The following is a 22,688-nucleotide window of genomic DNA, read 5'->3' on the forward strand; positions in this document are numbered from 1 at the left end:
GTGAGCAAAGCGATTCATTTCTTGTCAGATCGAAGCTTCAGAGGGCCATCTGTACTGAAAAAACGTCGTACGATACACGTGCGAAAAGGAAAATCGTAACTCGTGTCAATTTAAAACACTCCCTTCGACCGTGTTTTAATTTATCGCCACTCGTTTCTAACTTCCTTTTTTCCGCACTTGTATCGTAATGTATTAAAGCTACAGCAACTTGAATTTAGAAACGACTCGCGCTTAGCGGTAATCGAAGATTCATTACTTTCAAGGGTCATTGACTTGACGTTTCGAGTTTGATTACGAGTATTTTGAAGCAAAATCATTATTTACCTTCTAGATGTGTGTTAGACCCATCTTATTTGTAATTTATCTTTGACTAATGTGCTTATTGAAAGACATAATCAAAGAATATGTACAAATTATGGGACTGAATACCAAAAGTCGTTCTGTGTCAATCAAACATTTTGGTAACCATATTTTGAAAAGAAATTGAAACGTGAATTAAAATATTAGGTAAGAATTTAAATGTTTCGCACAGAATAATAATCTATAAAAATGTGACAATAATAAGTTGTGCTTAATACAACAGCGATAATTCAGATTTTAGGATTTATGAAAAGTATATGTAAAAAAATGTTTCCACCTCACTACGCTAAGCGATTATACACCGTGTTTTTATTGTTATCCGTTAAATTCGACATATCGTTAGGTTCGTTATCAGGAACCACCCTGTAAGTATATCACTTTTAGTTAAATTTGCAAAAAAAATGTTTTCATCGTTTTCATACATAATAAATGAATTAATTAGTGTGAGAGACTCTTTAGAATAATATTCAAGTTAGTGTCAAGTGATTGACGGCACATGTCAAAACAAATAACATTGGGAAGTGGTAAAGGCTGTCACACACGTGTTCAGTAATTATTTTTATTTTTTTAATAACTCGATAACCGGAAGAGTTACGACGCTAGTTTCTTAGAGAAATTAATTGTATTTGATCTAAAGAACCATCCCTTAAATATTAAATAAATAAATAAATATTATAATTAGGACATTTTTAGACAGATTGACTAAGGCCCACGGTAAGCTCAAGAAGGCTTGTGTTGTGGGTTGTGGGTACTCAGACAACGATATATATAATATATAAATACTTAATATACATAGAAAACTCAGGAACGAATATCTGTGCTCATCACACAAATAAATGCCCTTACCGGGATTCGAACCCGGGACCGCGGCGTAGCAGGCAGGGTAACTACCGACTTAAAGTTAACGGAATTCAATAAAAACAGGGTGTATGTAGAATCCTTCGCTTCGGTCATATCTCGATGAAAATATGTAATTTTGCTCTCTTGTAACACAAGCTACTATTTTGTTACAGAGAGATCCTGGCCGCGAGTCCGTCTCTCACTGGGGCCCATTCTGTGGCCCAAACCCCCACACACCACAGGAGGGAGTTCAAGAGAGAATCCACCAAAGACTCTGACAGGTAATTATTAATAAATGTTAGTGTAGTAAAGTCGCCAGTCTGTCGGTGTTTTACAGGTTGCACTTCGGGGAGTGTGCTCAAGAGCTACACGAGCTTATTCCACCGTCCCCATTCTACCAGGGGCCCGTTTCTCGAAAGGTACAAGCGTTGTATTACAAGTGCGCGAACTGTCAAATCGTATGGGTTGTCATGGAAACACACTTGTAATACAAGGCTTGTACCTTTCGAGAAACGGGCCCCAGGTAGATAATAGATAGTGGAAAAGGTCCAAAAATGACACACCACTTATAAACACTTTACTACCACCACTCGTTACTTAACACTATGTATAACACTCACATATTTGCTTGACTGGTTTGAGAACCGATTTGGAACTGATGACACCTTGTTCCTCGGACCTTATATACGAACGCTTAAAAATCTTAACACCGCGATTCAGACTTGGGTGTTAGGAACAAAGAGACATCTATTGAGTGCAATATTAACTAATTTTTAATAACAAAAAGATATGTTATTTGTGCATTTATGTTTATAGAGTCACATTCAGGTTGTTTCAAGTAATATTAGAAATATTTTAGTGACGAGTTTTACCTAAATAAACCAAAAAAATAATATTACAAAATCGCTACCACTAATGCCATCTATTAGCGAACAGAACAAACCGTGAAATACATAAGAAATGTATGAAATAAGACTGTACGGCGTCAACAGGTAGAATAATCTTTATTGGCACACCTCAGCAAAAGATACAGAAAAAAGATACAGTGGAGACAAAACAAATGCTTATAGAGGCAGATAACAGGCGGTCTTATCGCTAAAGAGCGATCTCTACTAGACAACATTTGCTTAAAGACCTTTAGGTCACTGGAACTCTTCTATTAATTCTCATTGGAAAAACCAATTTTTGAACTAGATACTCAACTATAAACTTGCAAGAACAACCACATTTTAAAAGCATATTTTCTTACAGAGGGTCCTTGAAACGGGACCCAACGAGAAGAGAAAGCGGAAAACGGATAGACCAGGGGACCACGACTAGTCCATTAAGGGACAGTGCCAAAAGGGACCCGCGAGCGAGCGAAGCGAGCAGACAAGTGGTAAGTGTCAGAATTTACGTTTTAATTTTTTTAAAGAAAATGATATATTTAAGTGTAACGAAATATTGCAATCTAAAGAGCCATTAGATTGTCTGTATTGGATCAGTTTTGAGGACATAAAAGAGACAGGTAAGGTACAGTGGGGCAATTTCAAATAAATGTCTTCACTTCCCATCAGGTGTGACTAGGGTCAATAGCCGATCAGTCCATAATATTTAAAAAAAAATGTTCAGCAAATAAATGGTCGTTAAGGCACTGGTCCCACCGCGAGCTAGTAAGCTATGAGCTATCGGCTATAAAAACGAACAAAAGATAAGCACCCCCGTACAAATAAAAGAGACACGGCGATTTTGATAGCTCACCGCTGGGCGACTAACTATAAACATCGCCGTGTCTCTTTTATTTACATGGGAGTGATTATCTTTTGTTCGTTTTCAAAGCCGATAGCTCATAGCTTACTAGCTCGCGGTGGGACCAGTGCCTAAAAGTGCAGAGAAAAATGTTTGAAAAACATTTTTTAGCTGCATAACTTTGTTTAGACTAGTTAGGTATTTTTATGTGCTTTAGCGCTCAAACAGCAAAAATTCTAAACAGTCCAACAAAAATATTGATAATATGAATCAAAGCCATAGAGGTAAGAGATAATTACGTTTGTGCGAAAAAAACCATTCCAATATACTCTTAATTTATTGCGAATCAAAAGATCAAAAGTCAAAGCAAAAATCAACCATGGATGAGTGAGCTTCCATTAAAATCAGGCCGCCATCGATTTTTGGCTTTAAACCAATCTAAATATATAAAAGAAGAAGCTGACTGACTGACATATCAACGCACAGCCGAAACCGCTGGTCCTAGAGATTTCAAATTTGGCACGTAGGTTTCTTATATAGTGTAGAGGAGCACTAAGAAAGGATTTTCCAAAATTCACCTCCTAAGGGGGTCAAATGGGGGTTCAAAGTTTGTATGGGGAAACAAGATTAGTTTGACTATTTTATTCGAAACTTCACAGGAAGATTCCTTAAGACATATGACTGAATACGTGTTTCAGGTTTTTTGAAAATTTAACCCCTAAAAGGGTGAAAAGGGGGTGATAAAGTAAAAAAATCAATATGGGTATCGTTTTTATGGTTTATCGGGTCGCTGATCACGATAAATACAACGTTTTTAAAATCTAACGAGGCGGAAGTGAAATACCTTCTCCCCTGTTGTGGTGCAATGGGGTTTAAATATATAAAAGAAGATATTGACTGACTGATTGACATATCAACACACAGCCGAAACCGCTGGTCCTAGAGATTTCAAATTTGGCACATAGGTTCCTTATATGGCGTAGAGGAGCACTAAGAAAGGATTTTTCAAAATTCTCCTCTTAAAAGGGTGAAATGGGGGTTCAAAGTTTGTATGGGGAAACAAGATTAGTTTGACTATTTTATTCGAAACTTCACAGGAGGATTCCTAAAGACATATGACTAAATACATGTTTCAGGTTTTTTGAAAATTTGACCCCTAAAGGGGTGCAAAGGGGTAAAGTCAAAAACACAATATGGGTATCGTTTTTATGGTTTATCGGGTCGCTGATCACGATAAATACAACGATTTTTAAATCTAATGAGGTGGAAAAGAAATTTTCTCCCCTGTTATTGTGCAATGGGGTTAAAATATCCAAAATAGCCATAAGTATAGCTTTAGTTTTTATCTTTACTTCTGGTTCAAGATTTCAAATTGACACGGAAGTTCCTTAGAGGAGCACTAAGAAAGGATTTTTCAAAGTTCACCTCCTAGCATGATAATTTGACAGGGGCAAGGACAGGGACAGGGCCAGGGCCAGGGACAGGGACAGGGACAGGGACAGGGACAGGGACAGGGACAGGGACAGGGACAGGGACAGGGACAGGGACAGGGACAGGGACAGGGACAGGGACAGGGACAGGGACAGGGACAGGGACAGGGACAGGGACAGGGACAGGGACAGGGACAGGGACAGGGACAGGGACAGGGACAGGGACAGGACAGACAGGGACAGGGACAGGGACAGGGACAGGGACAGGGACAGGGACAGGGACAGGGACAGGGACAGGGACAGGGACAGGGACAGGGACAGGGACAGGGACAGGGACAGGGACAGGGACAGGGACAGGGACAGGGACAGGGACAGGGACAGGGACAGGGACAGGGACAGGGACAGGGACAGGGACAGGGACAGGGACAGGGACAGGGACAGGGACAGGGACAGGGACAGGGACAGGGACAGGGACAGGGACAGGGACAGGGACAGGGACAGGGACAGGGACAGGGACAGGGACAGGGACAGGGACAGGGACAGGGACAGGGACAGGACAGGAACGGGATAGGGATAGGGATAGGGATAGGCATAGGCATAGGCATAGGGATTGGGATTGGGATTGGGATTGGGATTGGGATTGGGATAGGGATAGGGATACGGATAGGGTTAGGGATAGGGATAGGGATAGGGATTGGGATTGGGATTGGGATAGGGATATGGATAGGGATAGGGATAGGGATAGGGTTAGGGATAGGGTTAGGGATAGGCATTGGGATTGGGATTGGGATAGGGATAGGGATAGGGATAGGGATAGGGATAGGGATAGGGATAGGGATAGGGATAGGGATAGGGATAGGGATAGGGATAGGGATAGGGATTGGGATTGGGATAGGGATAGGGATAGGGATATGGATAGGGCTAGGGATAGGGATAGGGATAGGGATAGGGATAGGGATATGGATAGGGATAGGGATAGGGATAGGGATAGGGATATGGATAGGGATAGGGATAGGGATAGGGATAGGGATAGGGATAGGGATAGGGATAGGGATTGGGATTGGGATAGGGGTAGGGGTAGGGGTAGGGGTAGGGGTAGGGGTAGGGGTAGGGGTAGGGGTGGGGATAGGGATCGGGATCGGGATCGGGATAGGGATAGGGATAGAAATAGGGATAAAAATAGGGGACGGGGACGGGGATAGGGATTGGGATAGGGGAGGGACGGGGACAGGGACGGGACGGGGACGGGGACAAATATAGAGATAGGGACGGGGATAATAGGGATTGGGGTCGGAATAATCGGTCGGCAATCGATATTTAGGCAGTGTAAAATGCAGGTGGCCCAGTGGGAAGGTATTAGTAAGTAGGCATCGGCGAGTATCCTGCATCCGTAAACTATTAGATTCAATGTGCTGTAAGAAGATCGTTGTTTGCTTGCCATTTATATGTTTACGTTTGCAATAAGTATAAGCAAAATGGAAAAAATTGTAAGCGATAATGCAAGGAAGTACTTTTTACCCTACCGACCATAGCGTCGAGATACTGGCTATGTGGGTTGTATGAAGTTTCCCCAGTATAAATATTTATATAGGTAAAATACATACATATTCGCACCTACGCTGTGGTCGCTGTGTAACAATTCTACAATCATTGCAAGAATTTCTTTTAAAACAATATTAATATGTGTAAGGTACAGTCAGCCAAAACCGGACCGTACAGCAAATAGATCAGTTACAATGGCCCTCCAGTCGAGAATTGCCCCGCTTTACCTTAATCGAAATAATCGCGGACAGATGTACCTACAAAGAAACCTACGGATCCAAATGAAAATCTTATTTTTTGTAAACGTTTCAATAAGAATACTTTTATTACGCGGGCGAAGCCGCGGGTAAAAGCTAGTTTTAAATAATTTTGTAACATAACATCATAGTCCGTTTTAATTTGTTACTGGTTTTAAAACTTTTTAAAAACTTTAAACTGTTTATTTCAAATTAATAATATTACAGTTTCTTAAACCTAGTAGTAATCTTTAAAATCTAAGATTGTAGTAACTAGGTAATACATACTATATTATAGTAATTATTATAATTAATCTATATCAGTGCTTCTTCATTGATATTTTTTAGCATAAATTTTTTTATGATATGTTTTATTTGAATAGGCTTCTTATCTATATCTTTTACTACTTGATTAGGAAAGCTGTTTAGTGAAGTTGGTTGATACTCTTAGGTACTTAACTAATTTGTTTCTATAAAACTCGTAATAAAATAAATAACTATTGAATTTCTTTAGTTATGTACCACCAGTAACTGCGTTTTTACATTATCCCATCCGATATCGGATGTCGGACCGATATCCCATAAATTACAGGCGCCATTTTGGATTTTTTCCATTGGAATCCTTCCGACATCCGATTTTTAGCTCTCTATTTTTTAGCTCACTTGCATTCCGGACGTTCGCGTTTGCGTGATACCTACTTTTTAATACAATTTTATTAGGTCGACTATACATATGGAATCTAAGGTATTCGTAGCTAAATGAAAATTGGCAGTTGTATGTAGGGTAAACTCGCCTCATTCGGTGACACGCCTTATTCGGTGATACAAGCTTTGAAGCACACACAAACACGATTTTTGGTTGTTTCACCGAATTAGGCGTGTCACCGAATGAGGCGAGTTTACCCTAGTTCTGATGACAATGCAATTATATGGTACTGTTGAACTGATCTGATGATGGAGCCGGAAGATATGAACTGGAACTACATGATGGAACATCGTATCATAGCTGTTTTAAGAAGCTTATTCAACTTGCCTTGTTAGTATGCTAATTTGGGTCAAAACGTAGAAGCTAAATTTGACCCACTTCCCGGTTTCCGATTGAGCTGAAATTTTGCACACATGTAAATCACGTGACAGTGCAATATTATGGTGTCATGTGTTAGAACCTACGTAAGTTTATTAACTATGAAGTTCGTATGTGCACCATTATAAACTCTACTGGTTGAATAAAATCGTCTTCTAGACAATGTCACATTATGTAAACATGTCATTTTGGTTCAGTTCGTTTGCCTGTGCGGTCGGCACAAATATACATTGGAAAACTATCTAGTATTGTAGGGGGCGGAATAAGACGCCAAGTAGGAACCAGTTGTTTATTGGTTTAACTTCCAATAATACAAATAATCATCATACGAGTGGAGTACCTAGCTAAACATGAGTTGAAGGTCCTCAGGGACGACCACTGCAAGACCAAAGGCCAACCGATTATGAAGCTTATGGGCGGTCCGTGTAGACGGTCTCGACCCGTGCTTCATTTGTTGGTTGGACTTGGGGCATAGCAGAGGCCGTCTCCCAAGCTAGACCACTAGCTAACAACTGAATGACTGATCGGCGGCCGCGCGGCGCCTTTTATTACGGTTTCCCCGCCGCCTGCGCTGCCTGCGCCGCTCGGAGTACTTCGCGCGCGCTCGGGCCGGTCGATCCGCTGAGCGCGACGGGTGATGGTGTGCGAGCGAGAAAGTATTCGAGTCCGCGCGCTCGCGCGTGATGTTATTTTGTCTCGCTACATTCTCCCCCTCTGGTACTCTTTGACGTCCCGTGAGAGTACCAGGAATAACAGGATCTGTGTTGTCTCTCCCTCTGGTACGTATGCAGACGAGAGAGTATCAAAACGTGTGTAGATCGGTTTATACTCCAGTTCCATGGAGTTGACAAAACACTGTACTGCTCTGCTTGTGAGGGTTTGTGAGAACCCTCCCCTGGAGTGAAGCTGGTCCAGTAGTGTTCAACAACATTGATAACTAAACAACTTCCTTTGCACATGATACGTTGCTTGCATCCTTATTTCTATTCCAGAAAATATTGTAGGGTAGGTGCAACTTCTTCTTTGACATTGAGGGTAGTTGTCATTCATGGGCCCCACTTGGGCGCAACTTAAGATCGGGGGCGGTACGCATCGGCATTCTCATCCCCTTGCTCTGTCCACTCACGGCTAACCGAATATGAACTTATGGGCGGTCCGTGTAGACGGTCTCGACCCGTGCTCATTTGTTGGTTAGGCTTGAGGCATAGCATAGGCCGTCTCTCAAGCTTCACCGCTAACGAGTGAATGACTGATCGGCGGCCGCGCGGCGCCTTTTATTACGGTTTCCCCGCCGCCTGCGCTGCCTGCGCCGCTCGGAGTACTTCGCGCGCGCTCGGGCCGGTCGATCCGCTGAGCGCGACGGGTGATGGTGTGCGAGCGAGAAAGTATTCGAGTCCGCGCGCTCGCGCGTGATGTTATTTTGTCTCGCTACAGTATTTTATTTACTGTGTCCACGGATATTTCCAACTTGGTAGCAGATCATGCAGTAAATTTTCTACGATAGTAATAATTTTCCGAAGTGTTCGCGTGAAATTTCATCAAATTATTTTCAAAAATTTTCGCAACAAAAACAAAAGATGGCATCTGCCAGTCAGAATGTTTTCATCGAAAAACTGTCTGGAATACAGAATTATCCATCTTGGAAGTTTATGATGCGGATGGTGCTTATCCACGATGATCTTTGGGAGTGTATAAGCACGCCTGAAAATAAAAATGAAGACGCGAAGAAGCAGGAGAAGGCGCTCGCGAAAATCGCCTTAAACGTACAGCCTTGTGTGTTTCCACAAATTAGAAATGCCAAGACGGCTCGCGAAGCGTGGAGCAACCTGCAAAAGGCATACGAGGACCGAGGCTTGTCACGACGGGACTGCTACGCACATTGTTCGCCATCAAACTGAGCGAATGTGGTAGCATGGAGGTTTACGTCAACAAGGTCATGGATATATCGCAACAGCTGAGCGACATCGGGAAGGCATTGGAAGATGACTTCGTGGCCGTAATTTTACTCAGTGGCTTGACAAGCGATTACGACCCGTTGATAATGGCTCTAGAAAATTCGAACACGTCACTGTCAAGCGAAAATGTCAAAGCCAAATTGCTTCTAGAAAATTCAAGACGCAATGAGAAAAGTGAAGATGCTACGGCTTTTGCAACTCGGAAAGCACGCAACCCAATTAAATGCTTCAGATGCAAAAAGAGTGGACATACCAAGAAGGATTGTCCAGAAAACTCTGACGGCAAGAAGAGTGGCATGAAAAGCCAGACGATGCTTACTGCATTGGCCGCAGGAGCCAACCGTGACGTTTGGTACGTCGACAGTGGTGCGGCACAGCATTTCTGCAACGATCGCAGTTTTTTATCAGATTTTACTACTGATAAACCAAAGAAGGTATACATCGCGAATGGTGAAGCCTTATTGACAGCTGGGAAAGGAACTGCTCAAGCTTTGTTAAAGGACAATAGTGTGAGATCTATAAGTAATGTGTACTTAGTACCTAAATTGTCTGCAAATTTATTATCTGTTAGTGCTATGGACAGGAAAGGTTACGAAATTGTGTTTCGTTCTGGCGTGTGTAAAGTTTTTGACAAAGGGCAGGTTTTAGCTACAGCTACCCTAAGAGATGGTATTTATCAACTCGATGCCATCGAAACTCTTTCGGCTTTGTGTAGCGAGCCATCTTCGCAGGCTATGCCTTTGTCTTTAGGTACAGGTGACAGCGTAGCGGTGCCGACACGTTCTGTTGCTGAGAGCGTGAAGCAAGCGCCACAGTTCCCTGCTACTGGAAGCCAGTCAACGCAACAAGTTTGGCATCGACGTCTATCTCATCTGAACGCCCGCAGTATGGAGTTACTGAGAAAAGGTATGGTCACTGGTATTTCTTATGACAACAATAATTTTGAGTCGTGTGTTTCCTGTATTTTAGGTAAACAGACTAAGTTGCCATTTCCGAAGAAATCTGAGACCAGGGCTAAGGAAATCCTTGGGTTAGTTCATAGTGACGTCATGGGACCACTACCGTGTCCGTCCATAGGTGGGAAAAGATATTTCCTGTTGTTCATTGATGACTTGTCAAGAAAAACATTTGTTTATTTTCTTAGGCGGAAGGATGAGGTTTTTGAGATGTTTAAAGAATTCAAAGCTCTCGTGGAAAACCAAACCAATAAGAAAATAAAAGTTCTTCGTAGTGACAATGGTGGTGAATATGTCAATTCTAAATTTCAGAAGTTCCTGAAGGCGCATGGAATTCGACATCAGACCACGGTTCCAAGGTCATCAGCTCAGAACGGAGTCGCGGAGCGCGCGATAAGAAGCGTTACGGAGAAAGTCAGGTGCATGCTTCAGGAAGCAGGCTTGAAGAAGGAATTCTGGGCAGAAGCGGTCAACACCGCCGTCTACCTTAAGAATCGCTCTCCGACTAAGGCTGTGATGGGCAGTACACCAGAAGAAAAGTGGACAGGTAAAAAGGAGAATCTTAGCTACCTGCGCATTTTTGGCTGTCAAGCTTATGCCCTTCAGCACAAACGGGACAAACTGGATCCCAAAAGTAAGAAGTATATTTTTGCCGGATACTGTGACGATACAAAAGGTTACAGATTGATAGATCCGGAGAACCCGAAGACTGTCATAAAAGCTAGAAACGTGATTTTTCTAGAACATGCTTTTTGGAATGACATTTCATCGGATGAGTATGACAGTTCACGTTACACTCAGATTAGTTTGACGAACAATGTAACTGTCGCTGATAATACTCAGGTGCAACCCGCTTTACCCGTTTTACCCCAAGAGCCCGCAGAAATATCTGATGAAAGCGCTCAAGATAACAGCGTCATTACAACAGATGATTCTGAGAGCAGCAGTGAGACCCCAGATGACCCTGCGGATGAGACATATGTCCCAGGAGATTCAACACTGGAAGACTTTGAAAACTCTACGGACGGAACGAGTGAGTTTGAGTCTGCTAATATAGCAAACACTGTATGCAGTGACACAGGGGACCCTCAAACAGTTCGCGAGGCACTGAGTGGCCCGGATGCGAGTAAGTGGAAAGCCGCGATGGCAGAAGAGTATAAATCCTTCATCGATAACAAGTGTTGGACTCTGACTGACCGCGATGCGAAGCAACGGCCTGTCAAATGCAAGTGGATCTTTAAAAGAAAGCTTGGCCTCGATGGGGAAATACTGAGATACAAAGCGCGCCTTGTTGCAAAAGGTTATACCCAGAAGTACGGTATTGATTACGAGGAAACGTTTTCTCCTGTAGTAAGATATTCCACTATACGTACGTTACTAGCTTTAGCAACGGAACATAACATGAATATCGAGCATCTTGATGTAAAAACGGCGTTTTTGAATGGAGATTTAAAAGAAACCGTTTTTATGGAGCAGCCAGAAGGCTATAAGATTAAGGGCCAAGAAGATAAAGTTTACAAGTTGAATAAGGCCATATACGGACTGAAGCAAGCTTCGAAGTCTTGGTATGAGAAAATAAATGGCGTTTTGACAAACAAAATGAAGTTCAAACGTTTATCTTCCGAACCTTGTGTTTATGTCAAGTCGAGCGGGAAATCCATTATTATAATTGCGCTCTATGTTGATGACATAATGTTGTTTTCTTCAGCTGATTGCCGAGATACGGCTGGAATCAAAGAAGAATTAAAGAAGGCCTTTGAAATCAAAGACTTAGGGCCAGCTCATCACATTCTTGGAATGAGGCTTTGCAGACAGAATGACGAGATTACTCTAGACCAGTCAAGCTATATTAAGAAGGTGCTAGAGCGATTTCATATGTCGGATTGCAAACCTGCGCGAACACCTATGGAAACAGGTCTGAAGCTCGTGAAATCTACAAAGAAAGATTGTACGCACGACTACAGAGGCCTGATAGGATGCCTAATGTACATAGCAGTATGTACGCGACCTGATATTGCGCATGCTGTCAGCTCACTCAGCCAGTTCAACGACGCGTACGACGAGAACCACTGGAAAGCGGCGAAACGCGTTCTTCGCTATCTGAAAGGTACGCTTAATCATTGTTTAACTTTTCAGAAGTCAGGTTTAGACATCGTCGCATATGCTGATGCTGATTTTGCGTCAAATGAGGTCGATCGCCGATCTTATACCGGTTTTGTGTTCAAAATCGGAAATTCTACGATCTCATGGGAGAGTAGGAGACAAAAGACAGTCGCTCTTTCAAGCACGGAGAGTGAGTACATGTGTCTGTCAGATGCTTGTAAAGAGGCTCTCTTTCTACGCAAGTTTCTGTTCGAAATTTACGGGGTACAGTATAGGATTACTTTGTTTAATGACAATCAGTCTGCACTAAAATTGTGTGCTAATTCTATGTACCACGCCAGAACGAAGCACATCGATGTACGGCATCACTTCATCAGGGAAATCGTTGAAGAAGGTACTGTCGTTTTGAAATACCTATCAACTGATGAAATGGTGGCCGATGTTTTAACGAAACCATTGGCAAAAGAAAAACATGATAAGTTTGTTAGTCATTTATTTGTATCATTAAATAAATGACTTGGCTCTAAGCAATATACTATATATTTGTGAAGGTATAGTTTATTTTAGATCCGTTTCATGTATGTTTTGACTATTTGTAGTTTTATATGTTACGGATACTTTACGAAATTTACTGATACCTTTGCTATGCCTATTTTTGTGTTGTAGGTAATGTTTTGTTTTTAGACAGCGGATGTGTCTAATGTATTTGCTTAGATTACTATGTGTTTAATGTATGTGATGTACATGAGTTTATATTGGTTCAAGGGCCAATGTTAGAACCTACGTAAGTTTATTAACTATGAAGTTCGTATGTGCACCATTATAAACTCTACTGGTTGAATAGAATCGTCTTCTAGACAATGTCACATTATGTAAACATGTCATTTTGGTTCAGTTCGTTTGCCTGTGCGGTCGGCACAAATATACATTGGAAAACTATCTAGTATTTTATTTACTGTGTCCACGGATATTTCCAACTGAGCTGATCTGATGATGGAGCAGAAAGGTGATGGTCATAGGAACTCTGTTATGAAACGTCGTATCCCCATCGAGTAAGGTGTTTTTAGAAACGTCTCGGAGAGCAGTAGATGACTGTTGAAAGAAAGATAGGTACCTACAGTCGGAGATGAAAGCTTGTGCCAATTTATTTGGATTACGAAAGCGTTTTTTTCTAGTGTTTTTAAACTATTAATTTTAATGTTTATTACATTGAGTCATAAAGCGCTCATTTAAATTATCATTTTTAAGAAAGGGTGTGGGAGAAAAGACTTCAAAGTCAAGTGAATGCCGTAGAAATGAGAGCGTTAAGAAGCATGGCTGGTGTAAAGTTGAGTGATAGGATCAGAAATAGCGTGATAAGAGAGAAGTGTGGAGTGGATGTAGATGTGGTGACAAAGATTGAGATGGGTATGTTAAGGTGGTTTGGGCATGTAGAGAGGATGGATGAGAGGAGATTAACGAAGAAAGTATATGAAAAAGGAGTGGAAGGGTCAGTTGGTAGAGGAAGACCTAGGCGAACTTTTCTTGATCAAATCGGGGAAATATTGCAAAGAGGCCAGGTCAGAAATACTCGAAACCGACGAGCGTGTATGAGAAATGTTATGAAAGTGTGTGAAGCGAAAGTGGTTTGTCAGGATCGTAGTAAATGGAAATCCGTGATCTCTGCCTACCCCTCTGGGAAACCGGCGTGATTGTATGTATGTATGTATGTATGTATTTTTAAGAAAAAAACGTTTATTCCGTTTTAAAAATAACCAATTACCTAAATTAATTAAAACGTCAATCAAATAAAAGACGGTTTAGTGCTTGAATAGTCTATTAGTATTCAAAATGACTCGTTTAATTAGATTTGTATATTTTCACTGATTAGATGTTTGAATAGAGACAGCTTGGATTAAAAGTAAATTTAAACTGATAGAATAATAGAAAATTAAATTCAGCACTCGTAGGTAAATTCGAAATAAGTTTGAAATCAAAATGGTCTCATTTACTTTAGACTCTTTAGAGTTTAAAAACGTTAATATTTTGATGGTCAATATATATATATACATGCATACATTCAATCACGCCTGTATCCCATAAAGGGGTAGGCAGAGCACATGAAACTACTCGAGTTTCAGTGCCACTCTTGGCAAATAAGGGGTTGACAGAAAACGAAACTGTGACATTGCAGTGACAGGTTGCCAGCCTCTCGCCTACGCCACCATTTAACCCATAGTCGCCTTCTACCCACGGGAAGAAAGGGGGTGGTGAAATTCTTAACCCGTCACATATATATAATATATATATATAATATATATATATATGTCGGAGAATGACCAAAATGTGGTTTAAGATACGTTTTATGACGCTATATTTGACAAATAAAGCAAACAAGGGTTTTACAACTTTGTACAACCTGGCTGGTATTCGACTGAGTTCTGCCAAAACGTCAGAGAGGACGCTACTGTCTAAAAGAACAGAATCGAAAAACAGATGATGAACAGATGATTGGAGGCTGCCGATCGAGCTGCAGGCAAAATGGTTGAGGAGTGCTAGCGTTGTTGGAGATTCTTCGGTCTAATCCGGCAGTTTGCTCGAAATAATAGGCGGGATGTAATCTATAACGTGTTTTAATGTGTAATCGATTTTGTGAAGTAAATTCTGTGATATGGACATGGTATTTCATTGAAAAGCCTTCATAAACAACTACAACGGGTCCTGACAACGGTTCTGGTATGATACGCCCACGATCCGACATATATATATAATATAATATGTGTATGTATCAAAAATAATATATTTTAATTTAAATTATTTGGCTACGCACCCAGGGTACGTAGCCGAATGGCACAAACGCTCACGAAACGTATATATCTATCTCTATCGCTCTTGCGTATTGGCGCGACCGAGCCAGACTACCTTTTATTATATTCGGTTGAAATGTTTCGCTAATTATTCCTAGTCGCTTCTCCGTCCTCGGTGGGACTGTTGCCTAAAGCCCGCTCCCCCAAATACACATCTTATAATCAACACACCCCGTTTGGGCCGAGAGTTAAATAGTGGAAATAATGAGGCGTGTGTGTTTAAGGCCCAGTACGTCGTGTTCTCACTATCACTAACGGTGCTCGTACGAGCATTTTCAGAATTTGCCCCCCCCCCCCCCCCCATTAGGGTAAGTTGTGACGAAGTCAGATTTGTGACGATAATTAAGCATGATATTAAAAAAAAATGTTTTGGTGTTAATAAACTTTAAGCATCAACCAACATAAAGTACATTTTTAGTCAGATTTTGAGCTCATATATTATTAAATTAAAACGGGACTTAATCGCGTAAAACTTACGTTTTATATTTAACCCGACGTTTCGGACATGACATTACGTCCGTGGTCACGGGTAGACTGGCTGGGAGTTGTGTCAACATCTTCTAGCTGTACGATAGCACGCCTAACGAAGACATTTAACTGTCCGTCGGCGGAAATAATTCGTGTATAGGCGAATTTTTGCACAGTTGTAGGGAATGGTGTTCTAATCCACATACTCAAAGTACTGATGGGTAGGGGAGGAGCTAACGGGTGGAGGGGGGTGTAAAGGTCCCTTTTTTTAGTTTTTCGCGAATAACTCTTAAATTGTGGCACATAGCAAAAAATGTGCAAATTCGAAAAACTAAAAAAAGGGACCTTTACACCCCCCTCCACCCGTTAGCTCCTCACCTACCCATCAGTACTTTGAGTGTGTGGATTAGAACACCATTCCCTACAACTATGCCAAAATTCGCCTATACACGAATTATTTCCCGCGAGATAGGCTTCATTGAGTGTGCTACGAGTTTTTCGAACTACCCGCACTTGATTGACAGACGAAGATACAAGTTTTTTTAAAAGTAGTGACGATATAATATACAAATACTTATATACAAAGAAAAAGTCCATGACTCAGGAACAAATATCTGTGCTCATCACACAAATAAATGCCCTTACCGGGATTCGAACCCGGGACCGTGGCGCAGCAGGCAGGGTCACTACCGACTGCGCCAGACCGGTCGTCGAAGATGATGAAGATGAAAGGGTGATGCACTTCAATACACTGTGGAAAACTGTGGGAGTACACATCTTCCTTAATTAGCTTCATTTGTTCCGTTTCATTGAGCACTTTGTTCCACTAAAATAATTAATTATCAAACAAGCTTTACCCGCGCCTTCGCTCGCATTGAATTCAAAAATTACGTAATCCTCCATACAAACCTTCACCCCCCTATTTTAGGGAAGTGGGGGAGGGGGGTTAGAAAGAGACAAGAAGTAGCCTATGTCACTTTTCATCCCTTCAACTATCTTCACTTAAAAAATCACGTCAATTCATCACTCCGTTTTGCTGTAAAGGCGGGCAAACAAACAGACACACACACACTTTCCCATTTATATGTAAACTAGCTTTTGCCCATGGCTTCGCTCGCGTTAGAAAGAGACAAAAGTAGCCTATGTCACTCTCCATCCCTTCAACTATCTCCGCTCAAAAAATCACGTCAATTCGTCACTCCGTTTTGCCGTGAAAGACAGACAAACAAACAGAGAGACACTTTCTCATTTAATTTATTTTTTTATGTAATAAATATTTTATTAATATATTAATAGCATAGATAGTGGCGTAGGTACAGACAGTCATCAACATCAACAGTAAAACTATCTGTCATCCTAAATAAATACATCTCGAATATTACCACAAGGGGTAGGCAGAGCTCACGCTACAGTTCAAGTCTCAGTGCCACTCTTTGCAATTACTACTACACGAAATCGAAAAATATAGGTTGCATTGAGGTAATTTCGAAAGTCAAATAAAAATCACTATTATTACCGTCACTTCAAGATTCCCCTTTTGAAGTCACCCGAGCATTTCTGTATTTTCTGTGCTTCGAAATTACCCCTACTGGAAAATTCGGCCCTTCTTATTTTTAGAAGCAATACCGATGAATAAAAATAGAATGACAAAGTAGCTTTTAGGATATGAGTTTTCTGCGATCATATGGGCCCATGCAGAAATATTAGAATATATTTATATCTCAAAGATTTATTGGCAAATTGTTGGGTTTCCTCGTGCAAGACTAATAATAGGTAGACCGGTGCCAATATTTTTGCAAAGGTTTTAATACTCAGCCGATTTTCCATTTATATAAAGTAAGTATGCCGTGTGGTGACGGGTTAAGAATTTCATCACCCCCTTTCTTCCCGTGGGTGTCGTAGAAGGCGACTGTGGGATATGGGTTAAATTGTGGCGTAGGCGAGAGGCTGGCAACAAATGTCACAATTTCGTTTTCATTCAACCCCTTATTTGCCAAAAGTGGCACTGGAACTTGAGTAGTTTCATGTGCTCTGCCTACCCCTTCATGGGATACAGGCGTGATTGTATGTATGTATGTATAAAGTAAGAAACGAAATCCTGCCTGAATCTAAGGCACTTTTCCGCAGGGAAATAGTTATTTAAGTTTAATAAAATAAATAAATATTATAGGACATTCTTACACAGATTGCAGTCAATCGGCCCACGGTAAGCTCAAGAGGCTTGTGTTGTGGGTACTCAGACAACGATATATATAATATATAAATACTATAATATATATAGAAAACATCCATGACTCAGGAACAAATATCTGTGCTCATCACACAAATAAATGCCCTTACCGGGATTCGAACCCGGGACCGCGGCGCAGCAGGCACGGTCACTACCGAGTGCGCCAGACCGGTCGTCGCAGAAGTTTAATCATAATATTTACCTACTTTTAGATTAAGATATGTCCTATACAGATAAAAAAAAAACACTATTTTGTCCTCAGTACATAGCATCATTCGACGAGGAGGGGGAACAGACTCCCGGCTGGCGACGAGTCGGACCGGAAGGTCTACTAAACCTGGAGAAGGTCTACAGAACACAGGCCGTCATGGACCACATAGCTAGCTTTCATCAACATCATTACGCACTGGCGAGGAACAATACTCCTGTCTTTGGAGATTATTTGAGGTGAGAAGGTCTACAGAATCTGGAGAAGGTCTACAGAACACAAGCCGTCATGGACTTAGCTAGCTTTCTTAGGCATTATTACGCTAGTCAGGAACAATACTCCTGTCTTTGGAGGCTACTTGAGGTGAGAAGGTCTACAGAACCTGGAGAAAGTCTACAGAACACAAGCCGTCATGGACCACATAGCTAGTATTAGAACTTGTATGAAGTTCTATTTTTGAAATTATTACAGTTAAACTAAAGTGAACTGTAATGAAATATTATAGATGACAAGTGTCAAAGACTATCACACTGAAAAATCAGCACTTATAGTTTTGTCTGTGGTATCTTATTTGACAGATTAAAGTCTACGAGTAGAAAAACTGTATTTAATACTACCGGAGTTGACACTTAGGGCCACTTGCACGAAAACGGAGGATTAACCCTCGAGTTAACCCACCATTTTGTATGGAATTTGACAGATGACAGATGATAAGTGGTTGGTGCAAGCGGGCCTTAGATTATTAAACGGTTTTCTGTATTCAAGTCAAGAGTGAATAGGCTATTACTGAACCAGTGAGCTACAACTTCGGCGTTGTCGTCACCATAGAGTATATTGAATAGTATAGTATAGAGTTATCAGTCAAGGTTTTCGAATGCAGCGCCATCTATTATTAAGTTACGACAACTTTTCATGTGACTTTCCATGCCTAAAGGTTCCTTATAGCATATAAAGCATATGGACCCTTCAGACATGGAATGCCACATATTTATGGCGGGATTTTTAAATAGGTTTGATGTTTTCATTATGCATCTGAGCAAAAAAAAACCAACTAATTTTCCAAATTCCAAAATTAACATGATTATTTAATTACATTATAATTAACCATAGAATGCTGTTCGCTAGTTTGCGGATGGTACAGCGACATCTGACGAAAAATGTGGACATCAAAAAATACTTATACATTTTACGACAACAAGTCATTACCCAGTTTGCGGGGATAACAGTGACATTTAGCGAACAACTTGCATTACGGCATATAATTGTTTTTCACGCCCTCTATCGTTAATTTTCTTAAAAATATCCTAAGTACATCGGATTTTTCTGAAATGCATTACACCTGCATAGCATTTACATCTGTCTTCCTACTTTCAGAGCAGCAATATCCTCATGCGACGAGCCGGTCTTCTCTCAACCCTCGCACAAAACCAGCTGGTCTTTCGAGAACGAGGCCTTATACGAGTTGGAGGGGGGAGGGTACTGCCCTGTCCAACCTTTGCCCCACGATCACGGAGTCACCATGTTTCCTTTGCAACCACAGCATGGAGTGTGTATGGACCGTCATGTTCTACAGGTAAGAGATACATTTATATCTCTCTCTTGATGCCAGTTGGTCTTTTTAAAATACTGTCTAGCTGCAGACCAGTGAACTTTCAAGAATGAGTGCTTGTAAGAGTTGGAGGGGGAGGGTACTGCCCTGTCCACCCTTGCCCCATGATCACGGAGTCACCATGTTTCATTTGCAACCACAACATGGGGTGTGCATGGATCGTCATGTTCTACAGGTAAGAGATACTTTTATCCCTCTTTTGAAGCTAGTTGGTCTTTTTAGAATGCTCTCTAGCTACAGACTAGTGGTCTTTTGAAAATGAGGTATTTTATGAGTTGGAGGCGGAAGGGTATACTGTGCCTTGTCCAATCTCAGGAGGTCTTTCGAGAGGCTGTAAAGTTATGCCTGTCGTGGTAAGTAACAAGCCTATCATTATAAATCACCATGATTCTTCTTTAACCGCGGCATAGATATTACTTTTGCCCGCGGCTTCGCTCGCGTCAAATTCGAAAATTGTGGAATGCGCTTCACAAACTTCCACCTCCCGTTTTATGGCCTATGTCACTTCTCCTTCCCTTCAACTGTCTCCACTTAAAAATCACGTAAATCCGTCGCTCCGGTTTGCCGTGGAAAACGGATAAAGAAACAGACACACGCTTTCCCATTTATAACGTTAGGGATTGTCCACAGATAATGCATCATGGAACAGCGTGTGTGGTGGGGGACGCTGAGTGGGGCGGCACTGTCGCGCAATTACGGTTAGAGCGCGCATGCGCGATCCTCGCGTGGTGCAGGACACAGCATAGGCCTCATGTTAGCCATGGTAAGTGTCCATTATTAGTGTGTTTGACACAGTGGCGTGGCGTGAAAATTTTCGTTGGTAAACTCGGAGGGGTTTTCAGAATCTGTTTTGTATGGACTAGCTAGGACTATACTAAAGAATTTTAGGGAACCCGTTGGGAATCGAGTTGTATCGACGCTACGCCACTGAATTTTGACATTCACCTGTCTCATCGTCATTATCAAGGCAGGACAGGTACATGAGTAGGTATTATACGCGTGTTTTTAACCCCCGGCGCAAAAACGACGGGGTGATATAAGTTCGACGTGTCTGTTTGTCTGTCTGTCTGTCTGTCCGTCTGTCTGTGACATCGTAGCTAGGTAGATACCGAACGGATAAACCGATTTAGATTTAGTTTTTTTGTCTGAAAGCTGAGTTAGTCGGGAGTGTTCTTAGCCATGTTTCATGAAAATCGGTCAGCTATGTCGGAGGTTTTAAATTTTTTATTTTGTGGATAGATTTTTAAAAAATATGACAAAACTAACATTTCAGATTTATTACAGCCAGACTACCTATTCTTACCAATAAATATAATACTAAACATGTTCTTCTAGGAGAAACCCCATCAGAAAATGTGCAGCAGGCAGAAGTGAGCTTATCATACAACCCCGAGGAGGTCATACCTCTCAAGTATACGGCGAATCTTGCGCATGAGAATGAGGCAGGCATTGTGGGGGAGGAAGGGTAAGTGTTAACTCTTGATTTCTTATTTAGCACACTCAACGAAGCCTACCTCATCGGAAATAATTCGTGTATAAGCGAATTTTGGTATAATTGTAGGGAATGGTGTCTTAATTCACATACTCAAAGTACTCGGGGGTGGGGGTGGAGATAACGGGTGGAGGGGGGTGTAAAGGTCCCTTTTTTTAGTTTTTCGTGAATACCTCTTAAACTGTGTCATGTAGCAAAAAATGTTATATGACACAAGTAATCTTCATAAAATTCTCTACAAAAAAAGTATGTACACTTTTTATCTGGGATCAATAGTTCATGAAATACGCGGTTTTAATTTATATATATAGGGGTGTGACTACTTTAAGGCAGCACAAGTTGAAATATTTTCAGTAGATTATAATTTTACTTGTGTTCATTAGAATTAATTAGAATCTTTCAACCTGTTATATATTTTTCTTATATTGTTAACAGTTTCATCGACCTACAATGCGTGAAAGACATGCGTCTAAACGGCAAGCTACTAGAACCTAGGGACTTGGCAGAACTGGCGCACACGGCTCGACGTTTCGGCCTCGACTCCGTGCACGGCACGCATGTTATATCACTTGTTTATGGGAGGACGTTAAGCGACAACCGGACAGTGCATTTTATGCTACCAGCTTATTTGTATAGGTAAGAGAAACTTGAAATAAATAAATAATAATAGGGCCAAAGTTGCTGTTTAACAGCACGTGCCAATATCAAGCGAAAAATTCCAATAGGCTAGTTTCCTACTAGTCAAATCAGCTTCTTTTTAAGAACTGTCAAAACGATTTGCTAATATGGAATTAGTATGAAATACTGAGGAGTGACGTCACGGTCAATAAAATTAATTTACTTTATATCTTTCTCTTTGACTTATTAAATAGAAACTATTTTTAAAAATAGCTTCTGTCCATATTTTTCTTCTAATTATGTAGTGCTTTATTTTATGCGCTGCATAAAATATTTTATTTTAAGTATAGGAAACTAGGCCATTTAACCGCGAGAGTAGCGAGGTTCAGTGACTTTTGTATTTTTAGATATTTAAGGATTAACATTACAAATAGTGATGTGTATAGTGACTGCTGATGATGATCAGAACGGAACTCCTCAGCGACGCATAGCTGATAGCTCGTATTAGGAGATTTGTTATCTCTGTTACACATAACATGGAAAAATGCTTACCTAACAAACATGTTCCTTCCCTAGGGTATGGGCAGTGGGTCTCCACGCCGTCATCCGAGCCCTCATGAGCCAGGCCAAGCTGGCTGACCGGAGTTTGGCCTGGCTGAAGAACAAATACACGGCGTTGTATTATGAAGACGGGTGCTGTTGCGAACCGCTCGTCAGTGACGCTATACGGGTTAGTAACTTGTAACTTTTCCAGCAGTTCCAGGTCTAACAAATAAATAACTTACGTTACACTAAGACGTCTAATTATGACCAGGTAAGTGTGTTTTACTGTAATTAGCTGCTCCAGAAGTATTCCAGATGTCCAAGTCTAAAGAACAAATACACGGCTTTGTATTACGAAGACGGGTGCTGCTGCGAACCGCTCGTCAGTGACGCTATACGGGTTAGTAACTTGTAACTTTTCCAGCAGTTCCAGGTCTAAC

The 22,688-nt window shown here is 41.3% G+C and overlaps 1 protein-coding gene across 1 annotated transcript in view; it reads left to right on the top strand.

The window, feature by feature from the left end:
* Positions 1-22,688, top strand: part of LOC125239766 (1-phosphatidylinositol 4,5-bisphosphate phosphodiesterase epsilon-1-like) — a 234,420-nt gene that overhangs the window by 100,150 nt on the left and 111,582 nt on the right. Inside the window, exons 6-13 of the mRNA XM_048147438.1 lie at positions 1,374-1,481; positions 2,452-2,578; positions 18,041-18,225; positions 19,361-19,559; positions 20,226-20,358; positions 20,931-21,060; positions 21,523-21,723; positions 22,282-22,435. Coding sequence (XP_048003395.1) covers positions 1,374-1,481; positions 2,452-2,578; positions 18,041-18,225; positions 19,361-19,559; positions 20,226-20,358; positions 20,931-21,060; positions 21,523-21,723; positions 22,282-22,435 — 1,237 coding nt within the window. The remainder of the gene's footprint in view (positions 1-1,373; positions 1,482-2,451; positions 2,579-18,040; positions 18,226-19,360; positions 19,560-20,225; positions 20,359-20,930; positions 21,061-21,522; positions 21,724-22,281; positions 22,436-22,688) is intronic.

The sequence above is a fragment of the Leguminivora glycinivorella genome, chromosome 26, assembly GCF_023078275.1.
Source record: "Leguminivora glycinivorella isolate SPB_JAAS2020 chromosome 26, LegGlyc_1.1, whole genome shotgun sequence".
Classification (NCBI taxonomy): Eukaryota; Metazoa; Arthropoda; class Insecta; order Lepidoptera; family Tortricidae; genus Leguminivora; species Leguminivora glycinivorella.